The sequence below is a fragment of the Ictidomys tridecemlineatus genome, chromosome 4 (assembly GCF_052094955.1).
Source record: "Ictidomys tridecemlineatus isolate mIctTri1 chromosome 4, mIctTri1.hap1, whole genome shotgun sequence".
NCBI lineage: Eukaryota > Metazoa > Chordata > Mammalia > Rodentia > Sciuridae > Ictidomys > Ictidomys tridecemlineatus.
The window spans coordinates 90,343,671-90,358,581 of record NC_135480.1 but is presented as its reverse complement, the minus strand read 5'-3'; the positions used below and the strand labels follow the sequence as shown (position 1 = coordinate 90,358,581).

The 14,911-nt window shown below is 33.7% G+C and overlaps 1 protein-coding gene across 10 annotated transcripts in view; it reads right to left on the bottom strand.

Annotated features, from left to right (window-relative positions):
- Gria4 (glutamate ionotropic receptor AMPA type subunit 4) overlaps positions 1-14,911 on the bottom strand; it is a 334,749-nt gene that overhangs the window by 28,477 nt on the left and 291,361 nt on the right. For 9 of the 10 annotated variants that reach the window (XR_005733723.2, XM_005329082.4, XM_005329081.4 and 6 more), the window contains exon 14: positions 10,794-11,041. Coding sequence is in view for 9 of the 10 variants with exons in the window: in XM_005329082.4 (XP_005329139.1) it covers positions 10,794-11,041 (248 nt within the window). In the remaining variant the exon portion in view is untranslated. Of the gene's footprint in view, positions 1-4,594; positions 9,872-10,793; positions 11,042-14,911 lie in introns of those variants that run through there. The other variant, XM_040285153.2, reaches the window with a different exon arrangement.

Genomic DNA, 14,911 nt, shown 5'->3' with positions numbered 1-14,911 from the left:
ATACAAGATCATGTGCTATTGTTATTTAACTTTGGGTAACTTATTAAAATTCTTCATCAAGTAAAATGACAGTAGGTGAGAAGATGGATGTGCTTTGGAACCTCGGTTTGTCCCAGTGTATTCCAGAGACATTAAAATGAGGGATGTTGTCATCATTATTCTAGTGGCCATCATGAAAATGTGCAGGGAAAAAACACTATATGACAGGTTCTATGTTACACAATGACATCTTGTATCCATATGTTACTGTTGCCATTTGTTTTGCAATTAGATTAATACTATGATCTTTAGTCACCTTAAAGTTTCATGATATAATATGGTATAATAAAATTCCTATAACTATAATATACATATATTCCCTGTGTTCTTCTCTGGGAACTTTAATTTCATTCATTATCTTTAATTAATGTACTAAAAATGGCTAATTTTGACAAACCAACCTTTTACCCACAAAATGCTATAAATTCCAAAAAATGTATATATAAAGAGAATTTCTTTTTTTCCTGAAACAAATACAACCAAAAATTATAAAGTCATGCTTACAATGAGCAAAAGAATTAAATTGTGTTTATGGAACACTTATTTCATCTGTGAACGTCAATTATATGACAGTTTTAAAGGAAATATCCTTTTATTTAGAAATAAGCTGGGAATCTATAAATAAGAACAACTATAGGTATATTGCATAGATTGAGTAAAATTATAGTGGCTGTGCAGTATTCATGCTTCAGGGCATAAACTGATTGCTATTCTTGATGAAGAGAAAAATGGAAAAAGGATTAAATAGTACTGAAGTTATTAGGGTTATTATGATGTCTTTAAAAATCACCTTCCCAAGCATTTTACATTGAAATGCCACAGGATACAACATTACATCAAATTCAGTTTTTATCATATCTAGATGTAGAAATATAAGCTTTGTTCTGAAAAAATCAAAACAATTCCTTATATACACATGTGCCTTACTTTTGCTGTCTTATCCCCCCTTTTAAATAATCCAATGAATTTTGTCAGGTTTGAACCTTGTCAACATATAATTTTAAATGTCTGCTATATAGGAGCACAAAGCCTACATCTATTTGCAGCTCTGTTGGTTTTCACAGAGAAGTGCTCTCCTTAAATATCTTTCCATTTCACAGTGCAGACTGCAATGAAAGTAGCTATTCAATAAGAAAGTGATTTATTTAATTCCAAAATCAGATGAGCTTCTATCAAGGTTCTGAGATTGAATTTTCTCACAATCTGATTAAGTGTCCACACTCCAAAGAGGTATAAGAGAATTCTTAGGTTGTTCTGATAAATGTAGCCCAGGGTATACTTCAGAATTGCAATAGTCTCAAAGTAGGAAGAGAATACAGTGGTCACTATCACTATCTCCTTTCTCTGAGATGTGAGAATCTTTTCTGCTTTCCTTGGACAAGTCTGATTTTGGGGGATCCTAAGTCAATTTTCTCCACATTTATTGGAACCAGCTTTAATTGTTGTAATTTTTTTTTGTGCTAACCTGAAATCTATCTTTGTGAAAGTTCTTTAACTCAACAAGAATATTCAACTTTTAACATAAATTTGAAATTGAGAAAATTGACCTCTATATGGGTATTTCCAATATGCCTTGAAATTGCCAGTGTTATCAAAACTGTAGCAGGGAAGAATCACAGATAGTGTTTAGTAAGTTTTAAGAGTAAACTGTATTTTATATAAGAAATACTTGTTGTTGTTGTTGTTGTTGTTCTTTTCCTATAAGAGCACTGGAGAAAGTCAGAAGATCTTAGTTCTAACCTCAGCTGACAGTGGGCAAGTCACTTAACGTTTAATTTACAGTGTCTCTATGATAAAATGGTATCATAAAAGAGTTAAATGGAGCAAGTTATAAAATATATGTGGAATTTGTTTGAAAAGTATAACATTATACTATTATTGTTAATGTTATATTTAATAAATATAGTGCTGTAATTTTTAGTTTTCTATATATGATATTCTCATTGTATCATTTAGTAAAAAATAACTTTTTTCTTTTTTTTTTCAGTCTATATTATTTGCTTTTTATTCAGGGAGACAATCTGAGGTCAACTGTTCTTGGATCCTATTTATGTTTACCTTCACTAGCTTCAAATTTAAGGCAAAGGTTAGGGTACTGTCTTAGGACTCTGAAACCTGCTTACATTTTAAATTTCTCTGTGTTTTTTTTCTGCTAAAGACATTAGCAACATAAAGGAGTTGTACTTGCTGATAATGCTTTATGAGTATTTTTTTGTGGTTCTAGTTGTAAATTCCTGGAAAGAGGAGACACTGTGAACTGGGGAGCTGAAGATGCTTTTCTTGGTTACTATTGGAACTTTTGCCTATTACCATGTCAAAGGGGGAGATTCAGAAACTGCAGATCTTTCAGCACCATATATGAAATAACCAGGATTTTATAGCAGCAGAAATCCTATAGGTGGCTCCTGACAATTTTTATATCTTCTGTGAAGTGAAGCAACAAGGAAGAGAATCTGTATATTCTTTTATTTGCTTTAAAATCACAGAACTGTTTTTGTCACATTTGTTTTTAAACTTGAATTTAATTAAACTTGAATTTAATTCTTATTGTAGTTAACTCCCACATATTTAGTGCTTAGAGAAAAGACTGATTTTTAACATTTCTGTAAGAATGTATTCATGGGTCAGTTTCTTCATTGACCACTCAGAATTAAGAAGAAATGAAAGCCAAATAAAATCTAATTTATTTCAGCATGATAAGAATAAGACTTAGTATTGTCAATGGTATTTTAAAATCATAGATCTCTCCAACATTTCAGCATTGTACATACATTTAATGTTTTTGTGTCTTTAATTTTTCTTTATTGAGTTGGGTGACATTAAAGGATGCATGTAAAGAGTTTCACAAGCATCTTGAAAGTATATTTCATTATATGTATATATATATATATCTTAAAAGTGAACTTTATATTTTCAGAAAGTATGAAATCTGTCCATTTAAAAGAAAATATTTTCAATTATGAAAAAGATTTTATATTATGGAGGATAAATAATGCATTAGTTCATGGTATATATGAATTTTGTTAGTATAATTATTGTTTATAGAATATTCAGACAATTAATATCATTCTTTTTCTGAGCAGGCTCAGGACCCAGACTGAATATTTGATTTTCTAAGGTGTTGCTGGGGGGTATGCTGCTATATATTTGTGGCAAAGTGGATGTTGATTATTAGCATAAAACTTCTTTACAGCAGCACAGTATAGAATTCTACACTAAAGAGTAGATTGTATCTCCATAACAAAGTGGATTTTATAGTATTTTATAACAGGCATTTTGGAGTTTTATGGTAAACTTGATTGTCACTCCCTCCAAAGCCCTGTTTTAGTTTAGTGTGTGCGTGTGCAAGTGTGTGTGTGTGTGTGTGTGTGTGTGTATACATAAAACATTCTCTATGTTTCTAATTATTGAAAGCATCAAGAGCCCCTACTACTATTCTTCAGTTTCTCCCCACTTTACCTCCATTATCTCAGCTGAGAGGTGGGAATTTACTTCAGCATGATGTTAATACTTCTCTTTTAGTTCCCATGAAACTATTCAGAGTTGTAAGAGTTATCTAAGAGTTACAATCTCTCTGAGCATCCTGTGCTGTCATCTTCCTGGCATACTTATGTTTAGGAAGGTGACTCTGGAAGAATAGAATCCTACACAAGGGATGTGCAAACAAGAGCAATGCAGAACTTGTTCCTGCACCTTTGCTCATGTTCTGAGGATAAATGAAGAACTACTCATAAAATAAATACAGATAATGTTGTAATTATGAGTGTTTCCTAGCTATAGAAATCATGGTCCCATACCCTGAGATCCTATAGTGAAGAAAATTAACCTCAGACATTTTCTTTAGTTTCGTCTGCTTATTTTTGTTGTGCTGGGGATTGAACCCAGGCCCTTGTACATGCAGGGAAAGCGCTGTACCACTGAGCTACTTCCCCACACTTATTTTCTTTAATAATTGAATTATTATTAAAGTGGTTCAAGAGTGGCTTTGTGGTAGTTATCAAACGTCATATTATTATGCAGAGAAAAAAAATAAAACACCTTCTTTCTTGGAGGATTTAAATCTTGTTCTGGAGAATTCCAAGAATGAGGAAATGAAAAGAAATTCAATAGAAAGGGAATACTATTGAAATTTGACATATTCAAATCTACTTTGACCACTTCTAAAGGCAAACAGACACTGCTTTCCATACATGAATTCCCTGCATCTCTTACCTCCTTACCTTTAATCTGAATGCCTGCTCATGATGACATGGCATGCCTTAGTGTCCTTTCCTGTCATGGGAGTGCAGACCTCTTCTGTCTGCACACTTTGTCAATTCCTTGCCAGTTGAATATGGGGATATTGAAAGCCTCTGATGGATAATTTCTCTGGCGCAAGGCTTTTGTCCTCCAGCTAAGACTTAAATGTGAACAACAACATACCCATACAATATAAAAGCAGAAACAGTAGCTCCCACATACTAATATCTGCTGCTCTTCCTTTTTTCAAGCCTTAGGATTCCTGGTTCCATAAATTTCCTTTCCATTTCTTCCTCCTACCTCCAATTTTTTGTTAAGACAATCCTTTCAGATGCTTTGCTTTGACTGACTGGATTTCTTTCTTTCTTTTTTTTTTTTTCCTCATTAGGATGTCTTAGTTGTGCCTCTTTCTAGATCTTAGCATTGCCGGAAACCTCAGGGGGACTGTTTTTCCTCCATTGCTTTATAGCTTTGGTTCCAGGGAACTCACATCTGGGCTTCCACCCACCAGCAGAGAAAGGGGATCCAAATTCACTGAAAGTTTCACACACTTGTTGTGTTCCCATGCCTCTTTTTAACCTGACTACTATGTGTGTGTGTGTGTGTGTGTGTGTGTGTGTGTGTGTGTGTGTGGTGGAGAGGGGAGTGTGAATTGTATCTGGAGATTATTCCTTATGTGGAGATGATCTGTGATCTGTGAAGATGAGTGACATAATATGAAACCTGTATGGCTGCTTGCCATATACCAAGAAAATACTTAAATGTAATATTAATGTGTGGGTAAATTCACAGAGATTGTTCAGCACATTAATTATTAATCATATTATGAGTTTTGATTTTAGAATGATTTTGTTTCCAAAATACAGTTGGCATGTGGAGGTCCAGGTCACTTAACCTGGTGGCTACAGGTTCTGCACTCATGTCAGGTGTATGCTGCCATGTTCAATTGCATGGGATACAGATATTCTTTGTGGAGATTCTTTACAATATTTGTCTATGAGGCAACTTGCATGGATCAAAAGAACAACAGTTTGAAACTCTGACTTTTCTTAGAACCATCAGAATTAAGAGCTAGTCTTAGATGGCTCATCAAATCAAGTAGTCAATGTTTAAATAAGCTGCTAACTTTCTTTTATAACAGTTTAATCTTATTAAATTGATCCTTGTTGAAGTGGTAGCAACTAAAATGGTGACAAACTTTCCTTTTTCTCAGGAACATTGCTAAAGTAGAATTCTAAGTATAGTGGTGAAAAGAACAAGTGTTTTAAAAAAAACCACATCAAGTTTAAAAACTTTTTTACCCATTGTTGCAAAACATCCCCAAAGTGAACAATTTAAAAACTACATGATAAATTATCAGCTGGAAACCAGCAACCAAATGTTGAATTATTTGTCAAAAGACAGAGTGAATATCATTTCAGAATTTTAAAAAATCTAATGAGGAGGGCACAAATGTACAATGAATGCCTGGTTAGTCTAATACAATGTGGGAAAAAAGATTGTTTCTTCTTTATGAGGAGTTATGATTTTAGTCATTTTTTTAATTATAGGAAAGAAGTAAATGAAAAAACTTGGAATTTTAAATGGTAATAGAAAGTTTTATGTTCCCTATTGTGTTCAGATTCAGAAAGGGAAGGTTGAAGTATGCGGATCTTACTGTGCAATTATTTTCTCCTGGGACACATGTCCTATTGATACTTTTACCATGTGACGTCTCAGTTTGTGAATGCAAAATACTTGGTGCCCACAATAAATATCAGCATCCCTAACAGCAAACTGAGTAGTTATTTAACATAGTACCACAGGGGGTTTTGTGTACATTTGTGTGTATGTTGAGAGGTAAAATTGACTTTTTTTTCTGTTTGTCTAATCCTTAGCCTGAGAGACTATATTCAAAACATAATGAAATCACAAAAACAAAGTTATCTGTAGCAACTTTTAATGTGGCACTAAGAAAAATGGCATTTCTTTCCTTAATGTTAATATAAAAAATTGTGTACCAGCCTACTGCAATTCCTTCCCAGAAGACATATATAAGTTTATTCATTTGAGGTCAAGAGATGTTTAGTAATATTAAATACTCAGCCTCACATTTCTATAATTTTAAGCTTTTCTATTGTTATGGTACATACAAATAGTTGACTTATTTTTAATAATAATGAAAAAAGAATACTCTTCTCACATACACTGTCTAGCTAATTTCTTTTTTCTAAACCTTCTAAGACTTCTGAACTTGTGACTTGGTATGCGTTACAGGTTTATATGGGAAAGTGGTTCCTTAGGATAATACACTTTTCATACATGAACTGGAATATTAATTTTAATACGTCCACTCTATAAAATGCTCCAAAGTGGAGGAAATGCAATTTGTCCTACTGAGAATTCTACTCATTGTGAAGCAGATCTAGACTTGGGCCAAGTATCTGTGAGGTCAGTGATTTTGTTAAATACCAAGAGATGTGGTATTAGACTTCCCTTTCTTAGTACTTCCTCCCCCCTGCTGTGGTATTCTGTGAGGCAGGGAGCTGCCTATTGCATAGGAACTGTGATGGGCCTGCTTTCAAAAGCTTAGCTCTTGTTGCCATGGGTGCCTGCAACTGGGCATTGCCAAGTCCAACTGGGCATCATATTCTCCAGAGCTCACCCAGTGATGCAAGTTTCATTCTAGCTATTTTCTATTGAAGCATCTTTTTTTTTTCTTTTTCCTCCCTCTTTTTTTTTTTTTTCTGACAGGATATTTGTCTTATTTTAGACACAGTCCTACAAACATCTTTTTAGCAAGCAAATTTATATGGGAATTATCTCTATTAAATGGTAAAAGTATAGAAGACTACAGTATTTAAATTTGCTTTCAAATATAGGGGTCAAGTATATGAATTCTTATAAGGGCCAGCAGAAGTCTTCAGATAAGATCCACTGCCTTGTTCAATGGAGGCACTTCTGATTCTAAATATCGTGAATCTCTTTAAAAGGAGTATTCTCATCTAATAGCTGCTTAGTCAGTAAATCTGTATTAACCAAATTATGATTCACTCTTAACTACTTTTAGTAGGTTTGTTTATTGCATAGTAAAATCAATAGTATAGTAACTAGTGTAGTATGGTTAAAATATAGTAAAGTTGATAGTATTTTGATAATAAAGTATATATTTATTATAGTGTGTATCTATACTATAGTCAATTTATATAATAAAGTTGATAGTGTTGATAGAATTAATAGTAAAGTCAAAAGAAAAACAATTCTTCTTTCACCTAAATTTTATGTTTCATTACAATATCATCTGAAATGTATATTTTAAAACAACCTTTCACAATCTCTCAGCCAGAAGAAGTCTTTCACTATTCTTTTGGGTTGTCAAGGGTACTGGAGTAGAGAAGAGGAGGAAGCCAGAGTATTGATTAAAGTATAAATAGTATTGTGAGTGTAGAAAAAAAAAAAGATTCAGGAGAAATAAAAAGATCGATATACCTGACATTGTCCTGTCACCTAAAAATGGCAGAATTTACGTCAAAGTACAATAAACCAATAATTTCTGGGAATTGTCATTGGCCATCTAATGGATAGGTCAATCGTTTTAATTCTCAGGTACATGGCCAGGTAATGCTCATCTGAAATAGTCTATCTGAACTCTAAAGAGCTCTGTATATCATTCTCCACCATAAAGATGTGTGATAGTCATCACTGTTGTGATATTTTTTCAGTCTAGTCACAAATATGCTGTAATGAACCTGACTGAATTTGTTTTAAAGTCTACAGTTAAGACCCAAGTCCTGATTTTCCATCCTGATTGAGTATCACATGCTTCCTTTTTCTGTGACATTTATTTTTAAGCATTTTGAACAGAAAGCAGGGATTGAAAACTTAAAACTCCCTAGACCAAAGGAACATTGCTAGTCATTTGTTGGCATTTTCTGGTTAAGCTTACATAGAAGAAACAATTACTATTTTTTCTTAAAGCCTTATGTTGCCTAATGAATCAAAACAGCAGTCTGTGAAAAAGCCATCATTAATGACACTGAGATATACATGTCTGACCATATCCATAGCAATTAACCTAAAGACCTGGTTAAGAAAAGATAGATCCTACAGGAGAAAAGACCTAAGTCTCTACTGAACTGAATAAGACAGAAGGCTTCAAAGACACTTGATACAGCTATGCCCTCTGGAACTTGTTCTGATGAATACAATTAATTTGAACTTGCTTCTACAAACTAAATAATGTATGCAGATGCCTGTTAGTTCATCTCTATATTAGTTTGTCTCTTTGAAACAAAACAATCCTAGTGGAATAAGAATGAGATTTAAATCTAGCAAGCCTTCTGCTTAGATGGCTGGGGATGGGGGAGTGGGGAGGTAGGGGGCAAGGTGAACGCTGGTTAGCCTTCAGTGTCCTTCTAATGTTCTCAAAAATAGGGCAAAATAACTGTAGTATTGGCATGCAGGGGCCAGCTTGCTCAGGAAACTGTGGCATATATAAAACAAAGTGCATAAACAAACTCTCCATCCAGGAAGCCGAGTTTAACAATTGCCTCATTAACAAGATCCAGGCAAGGACAGGAAAAGAGGGGGAAGCCAATGGCTGATTATTAAACAGTTCTAGACAGATGAAGCCCTTCAGCATCTTCCCAAACAATCCCTGTAGTGTGGATTTGACAAAGTGGCACATTTAAGAGGGAACTCTCTTGCCATCAATGGCAGTCAGACGCTCCGGTATCTTAGGGCCAATTTTAGTCCCTGGAGCTTGACTTTATCAGTACACACAAGACAGAGGACAAGGCAGCTACATCCACAGAGAATTAATTAAGAGCAAAAGAGACATCCAGTGAATGTAATCAATATTCTGAACACTGATCTACATATCAACCACTGTCTCTTTCACCCTTTCTATTTTTAAAAAAATATTTATGTTAAGGTGCTCTTGTGACTACTATTACAACAGAAATTTATTAGCTTATTTGACCTCATTGAAATTACATATTTTTCATAGTGCATCATACAAAATATATCATCAAAGGCCAACTACCCTGATGCCATTTTAGGTTTCTGAATGATTGAAACCTTTTTGGGTAGAATTCTATTATGGATAATTTATTAGTTTGGCTTTCTCCCTGCACATTTTTCCAGTTTTGTATGGGATGTATGTTCAAATAAACCAGACTTCAGAATTGCCAAAGTTCACACCCAAATTTGTCTTTACTAACTTTTATAGATATTCTTTTGAAAACCATTCCTTTCATAATATACCCTAAAACCCCTATTAGTGATTACAGTGTTGCTTGCAAACACACAATATTGGATTAATGCAACCCTTTTCAGTACTGGTATTTGTTTCTTATATCTCTCAACCCTTCCCCCACCCAATGCACATTTTAAAGTATTCTGTAGTTCCCCTTTTGAAATCAATGAAAACAATCATATGATGTTTATATTGCTTTCATTTGTGCTGGGCAATAGTATAAGTCTTATTACCTTCATTTTTGAATGGCTTACCAGAGACATCATTTTTCAAGACCAGGTTCTTGGTTAAGTCCTTTAGCAAACATTCTGATTTCCTCTTGAATCTGTGCTTTGTGTGCATCTCTCCTAAGCAGCACTGAGACCAGAGTAATCTGTCAGTCATCACTTGTGATGGGCTCTAGCCCCATCAATTCAACAGCAGCCTTTATTGCTTAAGGAAAATAGGAAATTCTGCCTCCTGGACATAAACATGTGAATTTTCTATGTCCAGGACCAAGAGGATAAAAAGGGCAGATTTAACCAATATTTCCATAAGAATGAAAGTCTCACTTTTACCCCACATGTGTAACACTTGACTCATGAAGCACATTTAAGGGGCTTCTCTATAAATATTTTTTGTATTGTCATTGGATCTAATTTTACAGATCTTACTTACACCACACTCCCTTTAAAATAGGTGGGAGTGTGACTTGAGTAAGCACCATAAAACCAGAGCCTGTTTTTCCCTGATCTTGGTTGCTTTTATAAATAGATGTGGTTTTAAACTTAGCACCAACGTACTCTCAAGATAATATAAAATAGAATGACACCATAATAAATGAAACATCAAAATGGAAAAAAAAATATGGTTGGCTGGCAAGAAGCCAATTTCTTCTTAGTCAGAAACTAGAGGCCAGGCAATGTGTTTGAAAAAAAAATAATGATAAAATGTAGAGTTATTACTGACACAATGACAGTGTAGATTTGGGTGGCCAAAAAAATGTTGATGAGATTTAGAAGTATATGTTACCCCTGTTTTAGGCCCACTGGAAACAGCTAGTGTTCAACCAGTTTGGTTTTTATATGGCCTTCAAAGGTTTATATCAACTAGATTATTCTAAAATTAAGAAAAAAAAATTTACCTGATTGTTGACCAAAAAATATGAAATGGAGAAAAAGAAAATAAAACAAACAAACATACCATGTTTACACACAAAACAAAATAATTCTTTCAGGGACATCAGGGAAGGTGGAATACTATAACAACACATGTTATATTGTTATACTATTCCACCCACCTTAATGAGGAACCCTTGGGCGTTGCTACTCCATAGCCTTTCGAATCCAGATTTCCTCCCACTTTCATCGTGTCACATGGCTTTCGCTGCTCAATGTATTCATTCATAGTGGACTCCAGGAGAAAGGCAAATTTGCCCTTGGATTTGCGGACACGAGCCACTCCCTCAGCTGTAGTCCTAGTGAACACTGATGGCTCTGCTGATCGCATGTAGGTCCACATCTTTTCATACACTGCTATTTTTGATCTCTGGAGGAAATTAAAATAAAATTAAATACAGGAAAGAAGGGAACAACATGTTAAAATTGATCCAAGGAAAAAGAATGATAAAGCCCTTTAGTATCTTCCCATTGCCCTCTAATTTGCTATACCAGTAACATAATAGTAAGGTTATTCTTTCACTATTGGAAAAATATCCTTTGAAACTATTTAATGAAATCACTGAAATGACAAACATTCAAAAGTGATATTTTAAGAGGCCTGTACCTCCTGCCATAATAAAAAATTACTATACTCAATTATGTTTAAATACCAACTTATTATTCGTCTTAAACATACAAGGCCATGAACAGCAATGAACATTTAAAATCATGTTTTATATCACAGTCATGATAAACTCGAAAAGGACCAGACTGATCTAGTCCTTTTATCTTGATGGAACTCCTTTTAATATTATATCTGAATTAAAACCAATAAGGAGAGTTATTTTATTTTTATCTTTCTTCATACCTCAAAGTAAGACACACATAAATGTATGGGTCATATCAAGTCAGTAATTGAACATCAAAGAAAGAAGAGAAATCTGCTATAGTATAAAAAGCAAATATTCACAACATACGAATCAAATTCTAGTTTAGTCAAAACATTTTTTTTAGACATTGTCTGACAAAATCTCCAGATACAATATACATCAAACTTTAAGGAGAAGTGATTCCTGTTTTCCTACTTTGTGTTTTGATGAGTCACTCTCATATCCTGACTCCAGCCAAGAAACATTTATTTCTAAAAATTACTTCTGTCTACCTGAGCTCCGGCTACTCAATTTACCCAGGTCCTTTTATTAGCATCTGCATTGACATTATATTTTTTTTCATTCACACATACATTTTTAATGTGAAATTATACCCAAATGAACTCAAATGTCTTTCAAACATATATTTAGTAAGATAGAAAGGTCTAACTCCATTTGATGTTTGATAATAGGATAATGCACATAAACTTTTATGATTACATTTTTTTCAATAACAAGTGCAAAAATTTTGTATCTGGATCTAAATAAAAAAGTAATTGAGACTTCATTTAGATTTCATGTGTGTGGCATAATTCTAAATAATAAACACATTTATTTATATTAATTTTCCTTTGTTTACCAAATATAGAATCCGATAAGAAGCAGTTCTTCTTGTCCTTAATACCAAATTTAGGGATACATGTATTTGGGCAAAAGCAAATTATTCAGGTGGACAAAAAAAAAACAAAAACAAAAAAAAAAAAACAACTGATAAAAGTGGGATTCAGAGTTTTGACTTTCTAAGATGGGAAACTAGTAATCAATAAACCTAAATAATAAGCTAAACAAGGATTGATTCAAATGTTTGAACCAAAGCAAAATATATTCAAACACTGATAAATGTCAAATGGAAAATAGACATGCTGTGTTGTTCTGTGAAGTAGTTTTATACTACAAACACTTGAAAATATCCCATAATATGATTGTGGGGTCTGTGTGTGTGTATGTGTGTATGTGTGTGTGTGTGTGTGTGTGTGTATGTTTAGGTGTTTGACAGGTTAATTCTGGTGGGAAATTCTCATGTTAGAAAATTCTATGTCAACATGTCAATTCAGTTGTAAATATTCTATGTGTATTCCAGATAGAGGAGTTCTATCTGGAATACACATAGAATCCATAGGATCCATTAACCCACATTGGTAGGCCTCATTCAGCCCTTCTTTAAAACTAGAGTTCTGCTCCAGAGAATGATCTCTTTCATTTTGTAATTAATTCTGAAAAATATAAACTCCATGGATCACATAATAGAGATTGTCCTCATATATTTACTCTGATGATTCCAAAATCAGACAAATGTTGGTAAACAACATCCTTTAGACATATGATCACTTTTTTAATATAACTTCAGAGTTTCACCTCAAAAGGTATAGATCTCCACATATACTGTAAACCCTACTATGTATAATACATTAAAAACAGAAGAAATAAAATCATTGAATTGTTTAAATTGAAATATTTTTTGAACATTTTAATAAATCAGAAACCTGCCATTTATTTGGCAGTGTTCCAGTTACAGTTAAGTAGCATATTAAAGGAACAAGATAGTTAAATTAAACTAGCATAGCAAGATGGAAAAAAATATTCTTAGGGCTTAGGACTTTTAGTTCACTGATAATTTTTGATAGTCCATTCTTATAATGCCAATGTGAATAAAATTACTGCTGCTTTTGTTTAAGTACATTGAATTATGTATACTTTAATGAGAAAGAATTGAACTCAACCTTTTTTTTTCTTTGTGGTACTGGGGATTGAACCCAGTGGTGTTTTACCATTGAACCACATCCCCTAGTCCTTTATATATTTCAAATTTTGAGACAGTGTCTTGCCAAGTTTCCCAGGCTGGCTTCAAACTTCAGATCCTACTGCCTCAGCCTCCGGAGTTGCTAACATCACAGGCATGCAATAACATGCCTGGCTTGATTCAATCTCTTTAAAATCAAGAAAAGGAAGAATCTGTAGAACAGTTGTGCTAAATTTGGGAGGTCTCAGGTACAATAGAAACTGTAAAATACAGACTGTCAGTGAAAAAAATTAGGAAGATGCAAGCAACTTTCGTTGGGTGGGAGGAACAGCCCATTTGTCACCATGTTAATATTCAGGAATTCTGATTCTGATTTAAAGGGACATGATGCAGATAAGACCAGGTACATGGTAAAAGAATGAGGGGAAATCAAGAGGCAAAGCACTGGAAATGGCATGCATCACTGCTTTTTTTGTGACTGAAAGTTAATGTTTGTTGCAGGGTTAAAGCAAGAAAACATTTATAAATTTGATGAGAAAGGCTAAGATGAGGAAATTTTTGCAGACTCAGTAAGCTCATAAATACAATGAAAATGGAACTTTTAATTTACTTAAATTTTACACTGTAGTGTGTACTTTAAGGTCAGGCATGGGGAGTAAATATGCTGTAGGTAATAAGCAAAGATAATATGAGAGTTATTATTTTTTTGTAATTAGGAAATTAAGCTTGGGTCTATTTGTTTCATCACTATTGTAAAAAATACTTGGGAAGCTATCTGATTTAAAGCATTATTTTATTGTTTAAAACAATTCTTGGAGTTTAAAAAATGTGCTATCCTTTTAATTTCTCAAAAATTAAGTATTCTTTGCTAAGTATATTTGTAATCTCAGTGGCTTGGGAGACTGAGGCAGAAGGATTGAAAGTTCAAAGCCAGTCTCAGCAACTTATCAAGGCTCTAAGCAACTGAGAGAGACACTGTCTCAAAATAAAAAATAAAAAGTGCTGGGGATATGGCTCAGGGATTGAGAGCCCCTGGTTTAAATCCCTGGTACAAAAATAGATAAATAAAAATATTTTTCCATACCTTATTTTAATAGGAAGTATGTATAAATATAATGCATTACAGTTAATGGTCACATTTCTATCAGGTGGATTGCTTTCCCCTTCTTGTAGCTTATGCAGCAAGACTGGTGTTCTAGTAACTCATCAGTAAGTAATTTGATAACATTACAAACCTTGAGATAGTAATCTACCCCACTTATGCATTCATGATTGCAGAAGACAATATCTGAATTGAAATGAAAACCAGTATGCTTGAATCAGGTGTGTAATACGCAAGCATCTAAACAGCAAAATTGCCAGTACAGAATTTCTTCTAATGCCTCTGTGTTTGTGCTTAAAAAGGTGCAGAGAACATGAAACATATTAAGTGTCATAATGGGGCACAACCAAGATAAGATAACATATTAATTCAATGTCATCTTGACATGGCCTAATTCTTTTTTCAGTTGATTATAACTGCAACTTCTTTTGAAGTGCTGAGTATAGGTCACTGCCCGAGGCAGCTTAGCGGGACTGATAGATATGC